Source organism: Lycium barbarum, chromosome 7, assembly GCF_019175385.1.
Source record: "Lycium barbarum isolate Lr01 chromosome 7, ASM1917538v2, whole genome shotgun sequence".
Lineage (NCBI taxonomy): Eukaryota > Viridiplantae > Streptophyta > Magnoliopsida > Solanales > Solanaceae > Lycium > Lycium barbarum.
This window is the reverse complement of record NC_083343.1, coordinates 30,596,320-30,618,951: the sequence shown is the minus strand read 5'-3', so window position 1 is coordinate 30,618,951 and position 22,632 is coordinate 30,596,320. Positions and strand designations below refer to the sequence as shown.

Genomic DNA, 22,632 nt, shown 5'->3' with positions numbered 1-22,632 from the left:
TCATCACGCACACTTGTCTTAGTCTTTCAAATAAATTCACTTATGATCTGCCGAAATTTCGACAGCATCTCCCCTGTAAATACACCATCCCCGAGAATCTAACTCGGCCCAAATCATCGATCAACAATCCGAGAATTCAACTCGGCCAAATTATCACAACAAAACCAACAATCATACCAACAACATCAACAATCAATTCAAGACGCATTCTAATGTTAACAACCTTTGTTATACAATTCAACGGCACTTCATTTATATTCAATTCAATTCACATAGCATTCAAAACAACCCAATCAATATACTACTTCACCCGAAACCTCCCAAAATTCAGCAAGAACAATAACAACCTATTTCCTTCTTTCAAATTCAATCACAAAAACCCAACTTACAATATTCCGAGCCATGTCTCACTTCCAAATTCATGAATTATATTTACAACCTACACATTCGTTTCTTCCAAATTCATAACTCCACCAACATTCTACATTAACAACTTCATTCATACAAATATAAGAATTCATGCTAGTGTCACATTAACTTCCACAACGACAGCACAACGATTAAAACTTCATTTCAAGCCATTAAATCCTCATTTTACATCATAGAATCCACAACGACAACAATCAAAATACTAAATAAAATCAATTCATTTGTTCTACTCCACACAACTATATTTGCACACAACATCAATAAACACATGTACCATGAATTCCATCCATTTCTTCATACAACAACATACATAATCATCTCTAACACGTGTAAAAGAAGATTGAACCTTACCTTTCTTCACTTGTCTTCTTACTTAGCTAGGGTTTGTAAATCACTCCAATAAATGCTTGGCTTGCTCCAACAACTCCTTCATGTTAATGAGGACCTTCCATTTGGTGGAAATACTAGAGGAAAATTATTTTTCTTGATCAATTTCCATGGGGTCATTTCTTGGAGCTATGGCCGAACACCACTATATTCTCTCTTGAAATTTCTTGAATGGTGAATGATAAGTTAGTCTTGTTTTGTCATCACTTTCTATATATATATATATATATATATATATATTTAGCCCCTCCAAATGCCAAGTGAACACATGTCCCCTTCTCCATTTTTCTTGAAGTTTCTTAAAAATAAACAAAGATGATCCTTTGTCTTCTTATGCAAGCTTTGGTGCATATATCTTTATAATTTACCCCATTAAATAAAAATTGTGGACATATGCTTATATTCCACACGACCAAGTGGCCTTCTTCAAAAAAAATTTCTCGAACATTTTGTGAAATTCCCATTTTGCCCCTAGCCTTCCACAATATTACCATGAGCCATTTTGTGAATTTCCCTTTTTACCCTTAGCCTTTCTCGATATTTCCATATTAATAAACAACTTGTATATTAAAATAATGTTGGAACATAGTCTTGCCCTTAACCTACCACGACCACCTTGAAATGTCCGAATGTATAAAATACGGGATATAACAGATGCAACCATGATTATTGGGTTGTATGCACTGCTTAAGGTATGTATAACGCCCTTTTGGTCGTGTGTTAGCTTAAATTGATGTTGATAAAGTTGTTTGAGGATAAACACCGCAAGACTACATCGAAATAAGTTAAGTTAAGCCACTGGTTTGTAGGGGCTGTTTTGAATGATTAAGCATGACTTCTAATGGTTGTAAATTGAGGATTATAACCTGAATATATTGTCCCTAAAGTTATTGGTATTATTCACATGTTAGTTGGAAAAATGGAGAAGAAAATACATGAAATCTACAAATAGAAAGTAAAGGATGAGGCATAGGAGTATGGATTGTTTTGGAATATATTTAAGGATAATTTGAGATAAATATGATATGGTGAACATATGCGTATTCTTATGAAGGGTGTGGACTGAATTATGAAAGAAGTGTTGGGTTTGAATGACGTTTGCTTTTCGTTAAACGAGCTTGCCGCTCGATATGATTCTTAAAGTAATCAAAGAGGGTTATATTGGATTATATTGTAGTTGTTGCTATTGTTGATTGTTGTTGTTGTTGTTGGGCTGTTTGATGACCCTTAGTGGTCATTGGGATGTAGTATAAACGAGGGAAATGCTGCCCGAATTTCGGCAGATTTTAAGAGAATTTAATTTGAAGGCATAAGACAAGCATATCCTAATAAGCCTAATGATAGTACGAATGGTTTTATAGGTAGATTGCGAGACAAGAAGTAGGTTGGAAAGTCGAGAAGTAAGCTTCCAGGTATGTTAAGGCTATCCTTTCTTTCATTTTGGCATGATCTATGACAAATGCGAAGCGTAATGATATCCATAATGAATCCACTCCTAGATGTAAGATATCCTGAATTCCTTGACTTCTTAAGCCCGAAGGGGCATTCATAAGTTGTACGATTTTATAACGATGTCTAATTCCCGAAGGGGACATTCATAAGGCTTCTTTATTAATATGCATTTCACACTTGATTTTTACGTCTTGAAGGAGACAAATAAAAAGGCGAAGAAGTTCCCATTTTTGAAAAAGGGGAAGAAGTTCTCGTTTTGAACTAAAGGTTGCTCCGAAGGGAGTCTTTTGATGTTGTCCAAAGATAATCATGCATTTGCATACTTACATACATGCATGACATCATTTCATGGGAAAAGGGAAAAGGGCTAAGGCGTTATATATGCAAACCACCTGATCAGCTGGTATACGATGATTATGATGCCCGAAGGGGCCATTATGCTATTATGCCCGAAGGGGCTCCGAGCAGGGCGAAGGCATGAATTATATATATATATATATATACATATATATATATATATCGATACACATATACATGTATATGTGTGTATATATACATATATGTATATATGTATCTACATATGTATATAGATACATATATACACACACATATATATATATATATGTATGTACATATATACATATATAAATATGTGTGTATATATATAAATATATGTATATATATATATATACATATGTATATATATATATATACATATGTATATAGATACATATATACACACATATATACATATATATATATATATATGTGTATGTACATATATACATATGTAAATATGTGTGTATATATATACATATATGTTACATATATATATATATATATATATATATATATATATATATATATATATATATATATATATGTATGTATGTATGTATGTATGTATGTATAGAAAATGCATGCCTTCGCCCTGCTCGGAGCCCCTTCAGGCATAATAGCATAATGGCCCATTCGGGCAACTCATAATCATCGTATACCATTCGGGCAACTCATGTACATATGTATATGTACATATGTATATATGTATATATACATAGGGCTAAGGCATTATATACGCAAACCACCTAATTAGATGGTATACGATGATTATGAGTTGCCCGAATGGGCCATTATGCTATTATGCCCGAAGGGGCTCCGAGCAGGGCGAAGGGATGCATTTTATATACATACATACATACATACATATATATATATATATATATATATGTGTGTGTGTGTGTGTGTGTGTGTGTGTGTGTGTACATACATATAGGGCTAAGGCATTATATACGCGAACCACCTAATTAGATGGTATACGATGATTATGAGTTGCCCGAATGGGCCATTATGCTATTATGCCCGAAGGGGCTCCGAGCAGGCCGAAGGCATGCAATTTATATACATACATACATACATACATACATACATACATATATATATATATATATATATATATATATATGTGTGTGTGTGTGTGTGTGTGTGTGTGTGTACATATATATATATATATATATGTAACATATATGTATATATATACACACATATTTATATATGTATATATATACACACATATTTATATATGTATATATGTACATACACACATATATATATATGTATATATGTATCTATATATATATATATATATATATATATATATATGTATACTCATGAAGGGGTTGCCCGAAGGGTCCATTATGCTATTATGCCCGAAGGGGCTTCGAGCAGGGCGAGGGCATGCATTTTATATACATATATATATATATACTCATGATGCATTACAAGTTCATATGCACGTAAATGATTCACAGTGTTGGTTACAGGTACAGATTGAGTATGTTACTCTTTTATCATTCGAGTTGAGATATATTGTGTCAGTTCTGCCTTACATGCTCGGTACATTATTCGTACTGACGTCCCTTTGCCTGGGGCATTGTGTTTCATGCCACACAGGAGCAGACAGTTGAGTAAAGGACACTTGCCGTAAGATGTTCCCGGGCTATTATGCCCGAAGGGGCTCCGAGCAGGGCGAAGGCATGCATTTTATATACATATATATACACACACATATATATATATATACTCATGATGCATTACAAGTTCATATATATGTATATATATATGTATATACATATATATACTCATGATGCATTACAAGTTCATATGCACGTACATGATTCATAGTGTTGGTTACAGGTACAGATTTAGTATGTTACTCTTTTATCATTCGAGTCGAGATATATTGTGTCAGTTCTGCCTTACATGCTCGGTACATTATTCGTACTGACGTCCTTTTGCCTGGGGCATTGTGTTTCATGCCACACAGGAGCAGAAAGTTGAGTAAAGGACACTTGCCATAGGATGTCCCCGGGCTATCAGCTGGATTGGCGAACTCCATTTCTATTCGGAGTGTTGCCGAGTAAGAGTACTCATGTATGGGCTCGAGTCAGATGCATTACGAGTATGTTGGGGCCCTGTCTTAACTTATATTGTGGTAACTTGGTTCTTGTTAGAGGCTTTTACAGATAGTGTCTGATGGATAGTGTGTCGAGATGTCGACAGTTGAGTCTTGTTAGAGGCTTTTACAGATAGTGTCCGATGGATAGTGTGTCGAGATGTCGACAGTTGAGTAAAGCGGCCATGTAGGTCGATGTGTTCATATGCATTGATTTAAAATTTTTATTATGACTAAAGGTTTTCTTTGACATAACGATAAGGGAAAAGTCCCTGACATGATGAAGGAGTTCTATTAAAAAAAATTCATATTTTACTTGACGGAGGCGTCATTTCATGATTTAAAGGTTCACAAAAAGTTGTGACTTACGAATGGAATGGTAGTATGGCACTCAGCCGAGTAGGGTCTTGGGTGTCAGTCATGGCCCTCCTATTTGGGTCGTGATAGAACTGCTATGATACCACTTCTGTCATGACCCAAACCAATGAGTCATGACGAGTGCCTGACCTCTACTGGCCAGACACCCTTATATTTGAACATGGGTTTCACTAAGTAACAGGGTGGCCTATATATGACTTATAACTGAACTATACTGACTCCTGTAAGAACAATATAATAGACTTTGCGTCAAGAACTCACAATCAACATATATACATAAGTGCTTAAGACAACAGTGCAAGTCGACTGGGCCGTTACATATACTGTACAACAAAATAGGAGCCGACATGGCTACGTAACTTCCCAACTACATATAACTGTCTATAGAACTCTATAGAATACAAAGCTATAGAAAGGACTGGACAGGGACCCATCATAACCATATATACATATTATAGTAGCATACCAAAATGAACTGCAACTCCGAACCAAGTGGAGCGCACTAACTACTGCTGAGTGGAAGTCCTACTGAGCTGGATCGCTTGTCTGGCTACCTAAACCTGCAGGCATGAATGCAGCCCCCCGAGTAATAGGGGAGTCAGTACGAATAATGTACCAAGTATACAAGGCATAAGAACAACATGTACATAAGAATCATGAAAGATATCTGAAACATGAAAGCTAATCTCAATATATACTCTAAATAACTGAAAGTGCCTCTGCGGTGTATGATATGCATACTTCATTTCAAAACTATATACATATATCATAGTATATCTGCTAGTTCTGTGGAACGTATATCCCGATCCATATATCATGTCATCCCGCATCCGAGGTAATCTCATAATCTGCCCACTGCAGTTGTGTGTACATCTACGTGCCTGCCCGACCAACTATAGCACGGCGCAGTGTAAGAAATAGCTATACATATATATAAATGCATGAAAGACTCATAAAAGGATGCTCTGAACTCCTTAGGATGATATAAGATCTCCCAGTAACATAAGAAGCTAGTATGTCAATATAATAAATCTCTGGAAGCTGTAAATATGGAACTTATGTAATCAAGGATGCAATGAATCCTATACTATCTAGGAATAAAGTCTTCGAAACTCGCTCGTTCACTTCTTTCGTTCGTATCATAAGGATCATGCCAAAACGAATAAATGGGATAGCCTTAACATACTTGGAAATCTATCTAATCATCCAACGTCTACTCCTCAAGTCCATAGGTCTACAATTAAGATGATAATATCACGATTAGACCATTTACACCATTTACAATCTAATTTGTATACGAATCGAACTTAACGAAATTCGGGCAGCATTTTCCCTATCATCTTTACTCTAATCCAACCCTAAAATAGCCCATAATATGCACAACATCACCAACAACAACAACAACATCAAATAGCAATATAACCAAGTAAGATTCTCCCCAAAAATCTCATCAAAAATAGCCCACAAGGCAATCATATCAACAAACTAGTTTATGCTTTTGCAGCACCATTTCCGTTACTTTAAACTAGGGAATTCTTCTGTAAACAACTTAATTAACAAGAGTAGAGGATGGAACATACCTTAAACTCCAGAAAACTCCATTAAAAACCTATCCCCAAGCTGTCAAAATCAGCCACACAATAGGGCAACAATACTATAATGATATTCCTACTAATTCTCAACTTTTTGAGATGAAGACTTAATTAAATTTGATGAAATTTATCTTGAAGATTTTGGAGGCTTCTATGGAGTATTAGAGTCTACTTGGATGAAGAAATGAGAAATAAATCGTATCCAACTTAATATAACAAAATGAGAGGGTGGCCACCGCCTCAAGGGACGGTGGCATCGAACCGTTTGACAACGGCGTCGACATGGTCGACGACCGTCGACCTTCCACCGTCAACCATGCCACAGCCCCTGATTCTCAGGTGGCTGGGCGTCAACTTGGTTCTGAGCACCGTTAACATGTTGATGGGTGTCAACTTCTAACGTCAAGTTGCACTATGTATTTTTCCATTTCGTTGTCGATTCTTTTAATCTCTAACCCTTCTCATAATTTTAATACTTCAACTTAGCTATTCGTATATAAGAGTTATACTTGTCTAATATCCCATAACCGTGAAGACAAATCTTGAAACTTGAGGCCAAGTGATTAACACACTATTGACTAATGACGTATCGAAATGGGAGATGTAACACCCTCAATGTTGTGACAGGGGTTCTTCTGGACGACTGTTAGAATGTGACCGACCCTCTGGTCTTGAGTTCGCCTACATATCCCTAGTTTCTGGGAATCAGGTCACATGTAGTTCGACTTGCTGAAGAAGCGTATGTCCCTTATGCAGGAATACTTTCAGACTTCCCGATGTGTCTCTGACCGGTCCGGATTTTTAGTGAAAAAAATAAAAACAAGACAAGTTGTGGCTATGTCTGAGATTGGATGGCTTCCAAATCCTTGCCGGCGAGCTCGATTCTCATGGGCACCCTATCTTGACTGCCTGTGTAAGAAAAAGTTCCATGTTTGCTCCGTAATTTGTCTGGATCTGGTTCAACATGCCGACTCCTTTTTGGGAGGCTGTGTGCCTCTTCCCTAGATATGACAATATGCAGATATTCTTCATGGAAATTTAGATAAATGGCGCTCTCGACTTGTTTGAATGAATGGCCGTCTTGGCAATGTGTATGAATGGCCCTCTTGGCAATTTGTATGAATGGCCCTCTTGGCTGTTCGTATGAATGGCCTTCTTGGCAATTTGTATGAATGACCTTCTTGGAAATTTGTATGAATGCCCCTTTTCGCATGTTTGTATGAATGGCCCTCTTGGCAATCTGTATGAATGGCCCTCTTGGCAGTTTGATATGAATGGCCCTCTTGGCTATTTGCATGAATGGCCCTCTTGGCTTGTTTGTATGAATTACCCTCTTAGCAAAACAAATGGATGGCCCTCTTAGCATGCAGATGACAATTATGGCCCTTGTGGCTGGATAATCTTTCTTTCATTCATTGTATTGGTTGTTGACCCTCATGGTCATATGTGCCCTTTTGTGCTTGTCATGACCCATTTGGTCATATATATCTTTATGCTCATCAATCGTGACCCTCTTGGTCTGATATACTTTTGTTGTTCACTCTTTGTGTGACCCTCTTGGTCGGATTTGTCTTTATGCTCATTTTCTCCATGATTCTTGCGATCAGATGTATCTTTATTACCCATTTTTGTAGTGACCTTTTTGGTCCTTCTCTGCTGGGATGAGTTTTTCCTTCCGCCTTTGTTGTGAGTAAACCGGTTGGTGGTGTGCCTGCTATCCTATAAAAGAAAATACCTACATCCACAGAAAAATTATGAGTTTTCTACGAAGCCGATTAGCGTTGTTGACTTTCCATCTGGTGTCTCCTCTTGATGCTCCTTCGAACCCTCTTGGGCTCGGTATTTTGAGAGATTTTTTCCGGGGATGAAATTATGCTATTGAAAATTTAGAGTAAAAACACTTTATAAATGCATGTTTCTTTTTCCTTAAAATAAATGTTTGTTTCGTTTTTTATGTGTCATGACGTGTGTCTTCTCGGAATGAGGTCTTTCTATTCTTCCTAGAGGTATGATTGCTGACTTTCTTGCTGATAGAACTTTTAAGATTTGACCCTTGTTTTGTCTTGCTAAGTGGGAATTTTTTAGGCCCCCTAAAAAGTTCCGCCCTAGTGTATTGCTTTACTTCGTCTCTTTCCTTGTTAACTGTTTCTGATAGGAATTTTTGAGGTTTCCTCAAAAATTCTGCCCCAGTGTAGGGTTGATGCTATCTGATTCTTGTGCTGACCCTTACAAGCTTGATCTTGTAGACTTTTCTGGCCTTACTGGCTCTGTGGTTTCCTAAAGGTTTCTTGGTTTTTCTTTAATGATAACCGAGCTCGAGAGCGCATACGTATCCTGTCGTAGCAGAAATTTAGGTCGAACGTAGTTCGGAATAAAGTGATTGAGTTTTTGTTTTACTAATAATGCGACCGGGTCCAATATGGACTGCCTACGTATCACACTATGGGGAAGTCAGGTCATTGCGTAGTTCATTACATAGATGATTGGTTTTCTCCTGTTCAATTACAAGCAAAAGGTATGATTACAATGAAATAATAATGCGATTACAACAAATGGTATCTTAAATCCAGTATCTCTTGAGCGCATCTGCATTGATGGCTTTTGGCCACTCTTGTCTATCCATCTCGACTAGGACTATAGCCCCTCCTGAGATTACTTTCCTGACCATGTATGGCCCTTGCCAGTTTGGCGCGAATTTCAATTTATATTCCTCTTGGTCAGGGAAGACTCTCTTGAGTACAAGTTGTTCGATCTAGAAGAGTTGGGTTCTAGCCCCCTTGTTGAAGACTCGGGACATCCTTTGCTTGTACAACTGTCCGTGGCAAACTGCCACCATCCTCTTTTCCTCTATCATGGCCTATTGTTCATAATGATTTCTAACCCATTCTGCATTTTTGTAACTCTGTCTCTTAGATGATCCTGAGTGAAGGGATTTCCACTTATGCAGGTATGACCGCTTCCGTACTGTCACGACCCAACCCCGTAGGCCGCGACTAGTGTCCGTGCTGGACACCCAAACGTACCCAATAACCCAAACCAACATATTATCAAAATATATTAATATAAAGGTTAGTTGGCGCTACTAAATATCACAGATGAACAGATTTTGCACGTAGAGGCCGATAAGGCCATCACCGATCATAACAACCCAAAACATATACAGAACCCACACAAGTCTGTCTGCAGACCTCTACAGAACATAACAGAATCATAAGATGGGACAGGGCCCCGTCGTACCCCTGAATAGCGTACATATATACAATAGCAGAAGATTGTACCAAAATATAGGCTCCGGATAAAGGAGCGCTCCAAAATAGCAGAATAAGATCCTAAGCGGACGGATCAGCAAACCTGTCGTCGGTACCTGCGCGGCATGAAAACGCAGCCCCCGAAGAAAGGGGGTCAGTACGAAATATGTACTGAATATGCAAAGCCTGAATTACAGAAACAAAATCATAACTGGTAGAGAACGTACAGAAAGTAAATAGAAAACCCAAAGTATCAGATACATATTTTCAAAACATGCAGAGTGTGTACAGAAACATATGTCACATGAAATCCGGCCCCTGCCAAGGGACTCGGCAGACAGAACGTGGCCACCCTCCCGACGCTGGTGCCACAACACAGAAGAATCAGAACAGGGGCATAACCTTGTAACATAGTATGTCATATCAGATGGCCATAGCAAATCATATCAGAACAAGCGTACATGGCACAGCATACTCCACAAACCCATGTACGCGTATACCTGCCCCCTCACATCGAGGCACGGCGAACAATGCAAAGGATCACGCTTGACAACATATCCTGGCCCGGGCTCAGTGGGGGAAACATTGAGGCATCCACGAACGGAGTAGTGAGAAACTAAATGCACTAAAAATACCATATATATATTTCCAGAGACTCAATGAGGCATATCGAATGTCAAATCAAATCAATGAAATCGGACGGAAACATAGTAAGTAAATTTAGATGTCATAACGGGTTACGGAGGCATAATCTATCCGAGATCGTTTTCAAGATTCAAAACAATTTATAAGACTTAATGAAATATTTAAAATAGTTTTTATTTAGTAGATAAAGGAGTAGTTAGAGTATCTCTAACGAAAACGCTCGAAGACAAGTCATAGACACATAAAGGGTAAAATTGGAAATAGTGGGCCCACCTCGGGACCAATGAAGCGGTGGGCTCAAATTACGTATTTTTAAGCTTATGGGGTCACCTACAAAGGTTCTAGGACATTCCATAACTTCGTAAGCAATTTGGGAAAAAATTTCATAATTTTTCATCAAAGCATACTTAAGGAATTCAATTCTATTGAATGAAAAAGCGACGATTTCAAACGCGGATTCCGATGGACAGAATATTCCCCGAGGCGTAAATCCAATCCTAGTACATCTAGGACATGCCAAGAGAAGAATCGGGATAGCTTTACATACCTTATATGCTCTTTACGCCTTTCCAAATTCAATTCCCGTTTCGCCCAAAATCTGCAATTGGTCACATTTACCAATTCTCAATTTCCAATCTTTAAGTATTCAATCTTTATTCATAATTGCCTACAGAAATTTGGGCAGCATCTCCCCTATACATATAGCATCCCCGAGAATTTAACTCGGCCAAAACAATCAACAACAACCCAACAACAACATCAACAACAACAACAATCACTATAAACACAATATAACTTAACTAGCTATCTTTCCAACATAATGTCATAACCTTCATTTCAACTTCAATTTCCAAACTAATCTCAATGGTTTCACATTCATCATTAATCTAGATCATCACAATATAATTTGGAAATATTTCATATCATTTCTACGAAATATTCACAAGATATACAAAATATACAAACTTTCCACCAAAACATAATTCACCCAAAACTTCAAATCTTCAACCTACATATTCATAACATATTTCCATCTTCCAATTTCATCAACCATAATCATAATTCACATCTTAACAACTTCATTTCCATAATATCACAAAATCATTCTAAAGTGACATAATCTTCTACATTCCAACTTCAACCAAAATTCATTCAACTTTCATTCCCAATATAATTTTCACCATAACCACAACTAATACAACATAAAATTCAACTCATATATGTATACAACATATATACACTCATGGCTACATATATATATACATACCCACTTTGCAAACTTCCTTATTTCCATAATTTCTACTCATTTCCACATACCACAACATAAACAAACCTTCATAACATAAGAAAAAGAAATTGATTCTTACCTTTTTCTACAACTCCTTCACTTGAACAAGTTGTCAACTTGAAGAAATAAGTGCTCCTTCTTCCAAAACAATTACACCAAGTTGTAAAGGACCCTTAAATTAGTAGGAATACCACAAGAAAATAATTTTTGGAGGAAGATTTGGAGGGGTGAATTTTCTATGGCCAAACCCGAAATGGCCCTTTTTTTTGCTCTTGTTTTGTTTGTTCTTTCTCCTTCTAAGTTTCTTGAATCATCTAAGGGATAATGATCCCTTTATAATTAATTTGCCACATGGAAATTAATTAATTTGGTGGGCTTGGACCAGGTATGGCCGGCCACCCTCTCACCTTGGGCCTAAATTTTTCTTTTCATTTTTTTGGGCCAACTCGGTTGGTCCCGAGTTGGGCCTAGCCCACTGACCTTTCGACCTTAAAACGTCCATATCTCCTTGTACCGACGTCACCTGGGAACCCACGACCTATGGTTGGAAAGCTAATTCAATTATCTACAACTTCTAATTCTTGGTATTTTTCCAAATTCCAAACATATAATACCGTTTTTGCCCCCCAAAGTCAGGTCACCCGAAAACGTTTTCTTAAAAATATTCGTTTGGAGGACTTCCACTTTGATTTGGCCCAAGGGTCCTTCTTGAGTTGTGTTTAACTTCACATATGTGATTCATATAATTTGTCACATGTCCCAAAAAAAAAAATCTTGACGTGTGGGCCCCACCTCAGCTTACAAATAATTCGACGTTCAAAAATACGGGATGTAACATCCTCCCCCCCTTTAGAACATTCGTCCTCGAATGTTAAATTAATCTTATAGGGTCTTGTAAGCATTTTGGGGAAAATATATCACAAAGTAGAGGCTAGATCTTTCAATACACTTATATTTCGAAAAAGACATTAGTATACCTGTATCCGCGTTTGGTAGCGCCTCCGGGTCCTGTCGACTAGTCAAGGCATAGATGCGGTTCGAAGGACCGCTTGAACTGGGAGCCCCGCCACTACCTCTGCCGCGGCCTGCTGATGTCGACGTACCCTGCCCCGCAGGCCGCATGGCTATCGAAGGAGACGATGACCCAGCGACTGATCCGGTAGGCTGCGCTGCACCTCCCAAATTACCCTTATACGGACACTCTCTCACAGTATGGCCCTGACGGCCACAAGAATAACAAGCACCTGTAGCACGGTAGCACTCTCCAGGGTGGTATCTCCCACAATAAGAACACTGAGGCCTGGGTGGCCTCGTCTGACCGGAACTCCTGTCTACCCGCGAACCTGAAACCCCGGAGCTCTGGCCTGCTCCTAAATACCCTGGGCTATCAAATCTCCTGCCTGAGAACTGCGGAGGTGTGCTCTGTGCTGGCTGGGAAGAATGCCTGCTAGACTGCTGCTGCTGCTGAGGCTGCCCACTCCGAAATTCCTCAAAATACCCAGATGATCTGGTCCTCTTGGGCTGTCTCCGATCCTGACTCCTATCGGGCTGATGACCCCTGTGCCGGTCCTCCATGCCCTGAGCGTGCGCCTGAATCCGGGCAATATCCATATCGGGCTGAGCGGCCAATACCAAGCAACTGTCGACAAAATAACGGTCCAGCCCCATAATATACCTGTGCATCCTGTCAGCCATAGTAGCTACCACAGCAGGTGCATATCGGGCCAATGAGTCGAACTCCATACTGTACTCTCGAACACTGCAGCCCCTCTGTCTAAGCAATAAGAATCTGTCAGCCCTGGCCCGCCGTAACTCCGGAGGCAGAAAATGGCTAAGAAAAGCCTCAGAAAACTCATCCCAGACTGCTGGGGGAGCACCAACGCCTCTGGCTAACTCCCAAGACTCGTACCAATTTGCTGCTACATCATACAACCGGTACGAAGCCAACTCCACTGACTCTGTCGCAGATGCCTTAATCAAATGTAACGTGCGCCGCATCTTCCTGATAAACTCCTCAGGATCCTCCTCGGGCTTTGTCCCGAAGAACTCTGGAGGATTACAGGTTAGGAACTCACGAGCTCTCGAACTGTCACGTCTGTCTGCACGACCATCCCCAAGTCCGTGCCTATGAACCTGCCCTGCTACCAGTCTGGTCAACAACTGGACCGCATCTCTCATAGCCCGATCCTCAGCCCCTGGCTGTGGAGCTGGAGGCTCAGGTACTGGAACCTCTGGAGCTACTGGTGGAGCTGCCCCAGACTCCTCTGATGATGAAGACGTAGCAGAGTCTGCTGGCCGGGACGCAATATCACGCATCATCTGAGCAAGGGTCCGAGTACCCTTCTGAGCCCGGCTGGTCTCTCCTACCACGCCCTTTTTCTTCTGGGCAGCCGTCGCCTTTTTCGGAGGCATCACTGAAAGAAAAACAACAACGGATCAGGACAGAATCATCCTAATAGCACAGCTCTATTGCACGATCTAAGATTTCAAAAAAAGAAACACCCTAAATGTCCTGTAGCTTCCTGTTTATAGGTGTGGTGCACAACACACCGATAAACAAGACTCTACTAGACACGGTCTGTAGACGTTCCGAGGACGAACCGCTCTGATACCACTTTTGTCACGACCCAACCCCGTAGGCCGCGACTAGTGTCCGTGCTGGACACCCAAACGTACCCAATAACCCAAACCAACATATTATCAAAATATATTAATATAAAGGTTAGTTGGCGCTACTAAATATCACAGATGAACAGATTTTGCACGTAGAGGCCGATAAGGCCATCACCGATCATAACAACCCAAAACATATACAGAACCCACACAAGTTTGTCTACAGACCTCTACAGAACATAACAGAATCATAAGATGGGACAGGGCCCCGTCGTACCCCTGAATAGCGTACATATATACAATAGCAGAAGATTGTACCAAAATATAGGCTCCGGATAAAGGAGCGCTCCAAAATAGCAAAATAAGATCCTAAGCGGACGGATCAGCAAACCTGTCGTCGGTACCTGCGCGGCATGAAAACGCAGCCCCCGAAGAAAGGGGGTCAGTACGAAATATGTACTGAATATGCAAAGCCTGAATTACAGAAACAAAATCATAACTGGTAGAGAACGTACAGAAAGTAAATAGAAAACCCAAAGTATCAGATACATATTTTCAAAACATGCAGAGTGTGTACAGAAACATATGTCACATGAAATCCGGCCCCTGCCAAGGGACTCGGCAGACAGAACGTGGCCACCCTCCCGACGCTGGTGCCACAACACAGAAGAATCAGAACAGGGGCATAACCTTGTAACATAGTATGTCATATCAGATGGCCATAGCAAATCATATCAGAACAAGCGTACATGGCACAGCATACTCCACAAACCCATGTACGCGTATACCTGCCCCCTCACATCGAGGCACGGCGAACAATGCAAAGGATCACGCTTGACAACATATCCTGGCCCGGGCTCAGTGGGGGAAACATTGAGGCATCCACGAACGGAGTAGTGAGAAACTAAATGCACTAAAAATACCATATATATATTTCCAGAGACTCAATGAGGCATATCGAATGTCAAATCAAATCAATGAAATCGGACGGAAACATAGTAAGTAAATTTAGATGTCATAACGGGTTACGGAGGCATAATCTATCCGAGATCGTTTTCAAGATTCAAAACAATTTATAAGACTTAATGAAATATTTAAAATAGTTTTTATTTAGTAGATAAAGGAGTAGTTAGAGTATCTCTAACGAAAACGCTCGAAGACAAGTCATAGACACATAAAGGGTAAAATTGGAAATAGTGGGCCCACCTCGGGACCAATGAAGCGGTGGGCTCAAATTACGTATTTTTAAGCTTATGGGGTCACCTACAAAGGTTCTAGGACATTCCATAACTTCGTAAGCAATTTGGGAAAAAATTTCATAATTTTTCATCAAAGCATACTTAAGGAATTCAATTCTATTGAATGAAAAAGCGACGATTTCAAACGCGGATTCCGATGGACAGAATATTCCCCGAGGCGTAAATCCAATCCTAGTACATCTAGGACATGCCAAGAGAAGAATCGGGATAGCTTTACATACCTTATATGCTCTTTACGCCTTTCCAAATTCAATTCCCGTTTCGCCCAAAATCTGCAATTGGTCACATTTACCAATTCTCAATTTCCAATCTTTAAGTATTCAATCTTTATTCATAATTGCCTACAGAAATTTGGGCAGCATCTCCCCTATACATATAGCATCCCCGAGAATTTAACTCGGCCAAAACAATCAACAACAACCCAACAACAACATCAACAACAACAACAATCACTATAAACACAATATAACTTAACTAGCTATCTTTCCAACATAATGTCATAACCTTCATTTCAACTTCAATTTCCAAACTAATCTCAATGGTTTCACATTCATCATTAATCTAGATCATCACAATATAATTTGGAAATATTTCATATCATTTCTACGAAATATTCACAAGATATACAAAATATACAAACTTTCCACCAAAACATAATTCACCCAAAACTTCAAATCTTCAACCTACATATTCATAACATATTTCCATCTTCCAATTTCATCAACCATAATCATAATTCACATCTTAACAACTTCATTTCCATAATATCACAAAATCATTCTAAAGTGACATAATCTTCTACATTCCAACTTCAACCAAAATTCATTCAACTTTCATTCCCAATATAATTTTCACCATAACCACAACTAATACAACATAAAATTCAACTCATATATGTATACAACATATATACACTCATGGCTACATATATATATACATACCCACTTTGCAAACTTCCTTATTTCCATAATTTCTACTCATTTCCACATACCACAACATAAACAAACCTTCATAACATAAGAAAAAGAAATTGATTCTTACCTTTTTCTACAACTCCTTCACTTGAACAAGTTGTCAACTTGAAGAAATAAGTGCTCCTTCTTCCAAAACAATTACACCAAGTTGTAAAGGACCCTTAAATTAGTAGGAATACCACAAGAAAATAATTTTTGGAGGAAGATTTGGAGGGGTGAATTTTCTATGGCCAAACCCGAAATGGCCCTTTTTTTTGCTCTTGTTTTGTTTGTTCTTTCTCCTTCTAAGTTTCTTGAATCATCTAAGGGATAATGATCCCTTTATAATTAATTTGCCACATGGAAATTAATTAATTTGGTGGGCTTGGACCAGGTATGGCCGGCCACCCTCTCACCTTGGGCCTAAATTTTTCTTTTCATTTTTTTGGGCCAACTCGGTTGGTCCCGAGTTGGGCCTAGCCCACTGACCTTTCGACCTTAAAACGTCCATATCTCCTTGTACCGACGTCACCTGGGAACCCACGACCTATGGTTGGAAAGCTAATTCAATTATCTAGAACTTCTAATTCTTGGTATTTTTCCAAATTCCAAACATATAATACCGTTTTTGCCCCCCAAAGTCAGGTCACCCGAAAACGTTTTCTTAAAAATATTCGTTTGGAGGACTTCCACTTTGATTTGGCCCAAGGGTCCTTCTTGAGTTGTGTTTAACTTCACATATGTGATTCATATAATTTGTCACATGTCCCAAAAAAAAAAATCTTGACGTGTGGGCCCCACCTCAGCTTACAAATAATTCGACGTTCAAAAATACGGGATGTAACATCCTCCCCCCCTTTAGAACATTCGTCCTCGAATGTTAAATTAATCTTATAGGGTCTTGTAAGCATTTTGGGGAAAATATATCACAAAGTAGAGGCTAGATCTTTCAATACACTTATATTTCGAAAAAGACATTAGTATACCTGTATCCGCGTTTGGTAGCGCCTCCGGGTCCTGTCGACTAGTCAAGGCATAGATGCGGTTCGAAGGACCGCTTGAACTGGGAGCCCCGCCACTACCTCTGCCGCGGCCTGCTGATGTCGACGTACCCTGCCCCGCAGGCCGCATGGCTATCGAAGGAGACGATGACCCAGCGACTGATCCGGTAGGCTGCGCTGCACCTCCCAAATTACCCTTATACGGACACTCTCTCACAGTATGGCCCTGACGGCCACAAGAATAACAAGCACCTGTAGCACGGTAGCACTCTCCAGGGTGGTATCTCCCACAATAAGAACACTGAGGCCTGGGTGGCCTCGTCTGACCGGAACTCCTGTCTACCCGCGAACCTGAAACCCCGGAGCTCTGGCCTGCTCCTAAATACCCTGGGCTATCAAATCTCCTGCCTGAGAACTGCGGAGGTGTGCTCTGTGCTGGCTGGGAAGAATGCCTGCTAGACTGCTGCTGCTGCTGAGGCTGCCCACTCCGAAATTCCTCAAAATACCCAGATGATCTGGTCCTCTTGGGCTGTCTCCGATCCTGACTCCTATCGGGCTGATGACCCCTGTGCCGGTCCTCCATGCCCTGAGCGTGCGCCTGAATCCGGGCAATATCCATATCGGGCTGAGCGGCCAATACCAAGCAACTGTCGACAAAATAACGGTCCAGCCCCATAATATACCTGTGCATCCTGTCAGCCATAGTAGCTACCACAGCAGGTGCATATCGGGCCAATGAGTCGAACTCCATACTGTACTCTCGAACACTGCAGCCCCTCTGTCTAAGCAATAAGAATCTGTCAGCCCTGGCCCGCCGTAACTCCGGAGGCAGAAAATGGCTAAGAAAAGCCTCAGAAAACTCATCCCAGACTGCTGGGGGAGCACCAACGCCTCTGGCTAACTCCCAAGACTCGTACCAATTTGCTGCTACATCATACAACCGGTACGAAGCCAACTCCACTGACTCTGTCGCAGATGCCTTAATCAAATGTAACGTGCGCCGCATCTTCCTGATAAACTCCTCAGGATCCTCCTCGGGCTTTGTCCCGAAGAACTCTGGAGGATTACAGGTTAGGAACTCACGAGCTCTCGAACTGTCACGTCTGTCTGCACGACCATCCCCAAGTCCGTGCCTATGAACCTGCCCTGCTACCAGTCTGGTCAACAACTGGACCGCATCTCTCATAGCCCGATCCTCAGCCCCTGGCTGTGGAGCTGGAGGCTCAGGTACTGGAACCTCTGGAGCTACTGGTGGAGCTGCCCCAGACTCCTCTGATGATGAAGACGTAGCAGAGTCTGCTGGCCGGGACGCAATATCGTCATCTGAGCAAGGGTCCGAGTACCCTTCTGAGCCCGGCTGGTCTCTCCTACCACGCCCTTTTTCTTCTGGGCAGCCGTCGCCTTTTTCGGAGGCATCACTGAAAGAAAAACAACAACGGATCAGGACAGAATCATCCTAATAGCACAGCTCTATTGCACGATCTAAGATTTCAAAAAAAGAAACACCCTAAATGTCCTGTAGCTTCCTGTTTATAGGTGTGGTGCACAACACACCGATAAACAAGACTCTACTAGACACGGTCTGTAGACGTTCCGAGGACGAACCGCTCTGATACCACTTTTGTCACGACCCAACCCCGTAGGCCGCGACTAGTGTCCGTGCTGGACACCCAAACGTACCCAATAACCCAAACCAACATATTATCAAAATATATTAATATAAAGGTTAGTTGGCGCTACTAAATATCACAGATGAACAGATTTTGCACGTAGAGGCCGATAAGGCCATCACCGATCATAACAACCCAAAACATATACAGAACCCACACAAGTTTGTCTACAGACCTCTACAGAACATAACAGAATCATAAGATGGGACAGGGCCCCGTCGTACCCCTGAATAGCGTACATATATACAATAGCAGAAGATTGTACCAAAATATAGGCTCCGGATAAAGGAGCGCTCCAAAATAGCAGAATAAGATCCTAAGCGGACGGATCAGCAAACCTGTCGTCGGTACCTGCGCGGCATGAAAACGCAGCCCCCGAAGAAAGGGGGTCAGTACGAAATATGTACTGAATATGCAAAGCCTGAATTACAGAAACAAAATCATAACTGGTAGAGAACGTACAGAAAGTAAATAGAAAACCCAAAGTATCAGATACATATTTTCAAAACATGCAGAGTGTGTACAGAAACATATGTCACATGAAATCCGGCCCCTGCCAAGGGACTCGGCAGACAGAACGTGGCCACCCTCCCGACGCTGGTGCCACAACACAGAAGAATCAGAACAGGGGCATAACCCTGTAACATAATATGTCATATCAGATGGCCATAGCAAATCATATCAGAACAAGCGTACATGGCACAGCATACTCCACAAACCCATGTACGCGTATACCTGCCCCCTCACATCGAGGCACGGCGAACAATGCAAAGGATCACGCTTGACAACATATCCTGGCCCGGGCTCAGTGGGGGAAACATTGAGGCATCCACGAACGGAGTAGTGAGAAACTAAATGCACTAAAAATACCATATATATATTTCCAGAGACTCAATGAGGCATATCGAATGTCAAATCAAATCAATGAAATCGGACGGAAACATAGTAAGTAAATTTAGATGTCATAACGGGTTACAGAGGCATAATCTATCCGAGATCGTTTTCAAGATTCAAAACAATTTATAAGACTTAATGAAATATTTAAAATAGTTTTTATTTAGTAGATAAAGGAGTAGTTAGAGTATCTCTAACGAAAACGCTCGAAGACAAGTCATAGACACATAAAGGGTAAAATTGGAAATAGTGGGCCCACCTCGGGACCAATGAAGCGGTGGGCTCAAATTACGCATTTTTAAGCTTATGGGGTCACCTACAAAGGTTCTAGGACATTCCATAACTTCGTAAGCAATTTGGGAAAAAATTTCATAATTTTTCATCAAAGCATACTTAAGGAATTCAATTCTATTGAATGAAAAAGCGACGATTTCAAACGCGGATTCCGATGGACAGAATATTCCCCGAGGCGTAAATCCAAGCCTAGTACATCTAGGACATGCCAAGAGAAGAATCGGGATAGCTTTACATACCTTATATGCTCTTTACGCCTTTCCAAATTCAATTCCCGTTTCGCCCAAAATCTGCAATTGGTCACATTTACCAATTCTCAATTTCCAATCTTTAAGTATTCAATCTTTATTCATAATTGCCTACAGAAATTTGGGCAGCATCTCCCCTATACATATAGCATCCCCGAGAATTTAACTCGGCCAAAATAATCAACAACAACCCAACAACAACATCAACAACAACAACAATCACTATAAACACAATATAACTTAACTAGCTATCTTTCTAACATAATGTCATAACCTTCATTTCAACTTCAATTTCCAAACTAATCTCAATGGTTTCACATTCATCATTAATCTAGATCATCACAATATAATTTGGAAATATTTCATATCATTTCTACGAAATATTCACAAGATATACAAAATATACAAACTTTCCACCAAAACATAATTCACCCAAAACTTCAAATCTTCAACCTACATATTCATAACATATTTCCATCTTCCAATTTCATCAACCATAATCATAATTCACATCTTAACAACTTCATTTCCATAATATCACAAAATCATTCTAAAGTGACATAATCTTCTACATTCCAACTTCAACCAAAATTCATTCAACTTTCATTCCCAATATAATTTTCACCATAACCACAACTAATACAACATAAAATTCAACTCATATATGTATACAACATATATACACTCATGGCTACATATATATATACATACCCACTTTGCAAACTTCCTTATTTCCATAATTTCTACTCATTTCCACATACCACAACATAAACAAACCTTCATAACATAAGAAAAAGAAATTGATTCTTACCTTTTTCTACAACTCCTTCACTTGAACAAGTTGTCAACTTGAAGAAATAAGTGCTCCTTCTTCCAAAACAATTACACCAAGTTGTAAAGGACCCTTAAATTAGTAGGAATACCACAAGAAAATAATTTTTGGAGGAAGATTTGGAGGGGTGAATTTTCTATGGCCAAACCCGAAATGGCCCTTTTTTTTGCTCTTGTTTTGTTTGTTCTTTCTCCTTCTAAGTTTCTTGAATCATCTAAGGGATAATGATCCCTTTATAATTAATTTGCCACATGGAAATTAATTAATTTGGTGGGCTTGGACCAGGTATGGCCGGCCACCCTCTCACCTTGGGCCTAAATGTTTCTTTTCATTTTTTTGGGCCAACTCGGTTGGTCCTGAGTTGGGCCTAGCCCACTGACCTTTCGACCTTAAAACGTCCATATCTCCTTGTACCGACGTCACCTGGGAACCCACGACCTATGGTTGGAAAGATAATTCAATTATCTACAACTTCTAATTCTTGGTATGTTTCCAAATTCCAAACATATAATACCGTTTTTGCCCCCCAAAGTCAGGTCACCCGAAAACGTTTTCTTAAAAATATTCGTTTGGAGGACTTCCACTTTGATTTGGCCCAAGGGTCCTTCTTGAGTTGTGTTTAACTTCACATATGTGATTCATATAATTTGTCACATGTCCCAAAAAAAAAAATCTTGACGTGTGGGCCCCACCTCAGCTTACAAATAATTCGACGTTCAAAAATACGGGATGTAACACGTACCGTAGACAAGAAGGTATGGGGTTGCTCTAGTGGAAGTTCGGGTTGTTGTTTTGTACACTAACAGAGCATAAGGCAACTGCTCGTGTCAATTCTTGTAGTTGCCGACCATTTTTCTCTGGATTATTTTGATGTTCTTGTTGGCATCCTTTACGGCTCCATTCATTTGTGGTCGGTAAGCGGTGGAGCTTCTGTGGGTGACCTTAATTTTTTCACAGATGTCCTTCATAAAATGGCTGTTCAGATTGGCACCATTGT

At 40.2% G+C, this 22,632-nt stretch overlaps 1 protein-coding gene and 1 long non-coding RNA gene across 3 annotated transcripts; both read right to left on the bottom strand.

Moving 5' to 3' along the window:
- Nucleotides 1-9,734: 9,734 nt before the first annotated feature.
- On the bottom strand, nt 9,735-15,194 carry LOC132601444 (uncharacterized). The gene is made up of 4 exons (XM_060314523.1): nt 15,175-15,194; nt 12,849-13,378; nt 11,131-11,181; nt 9,735-10,054 (listed from the first exon to the last, which is right to left on the bottom strand). Exons 1-3 carry the CDS (start codon nt 15,192-15,194, stop codon nt 11,159-11,161), a joined length of 573 nt encoding a protein of 190 aa, XP_060170506.1. The 3' UTR covers nt 9,735-10,054; nt 11,131-11,158.
- A 3,822-nt stretch (nt 15,195-19,016) lies between these two features.
- LOC132602222 (uncharacterized) lies at nt 19,017-21,916 on the bottom strand. Of its 2 annotated transcripts, XR_009567662.1 has the most exons (4): nt 21,615-21,916; nt 20,795-20,845; nt 19,633-19,718; nt 19,017-19,115 (listed from the first exon to the last, which is right to left on the bottom strand). It is a non-coding gene; the product is annotated as an uncharacterized LOC132602222 (long non-coding RNA). The 2 variants fall into 2 exon arrangements; XR_009567661.1 differs by lacking the exon at nt 19,017-19,115 and having other exon boundaries at nt 19,541-19,718.
- Nucleotides 21,917-22,632: the final 716 nt, after the last annotated feature.

What these genes read in the sequence shown, in the direction of transcription:
- LOC132601444 (XM_060314523.1), bottom strand. Translation starts at nt 15,194, where the DNA reads ATGACATACTATGTTACAAG. An exon ending in ATGACATACTATGTTACAAG is followed by an intron (nt 13,379 to 15,174) that starts GTTATGCCCCTG and finishes CAAGAGGACCAG; the next exon opens with ATCATCTGGGTATTTTGAGG. An exon ending in GCTACCAAACGCGGATACAG is followed by an intron (nt 11,182 to 12,848) that starts GTATACTAATGT and finishes GACCAATTGCAG; the next exon opens with ATTTTGGGCGAAACGGGAAT.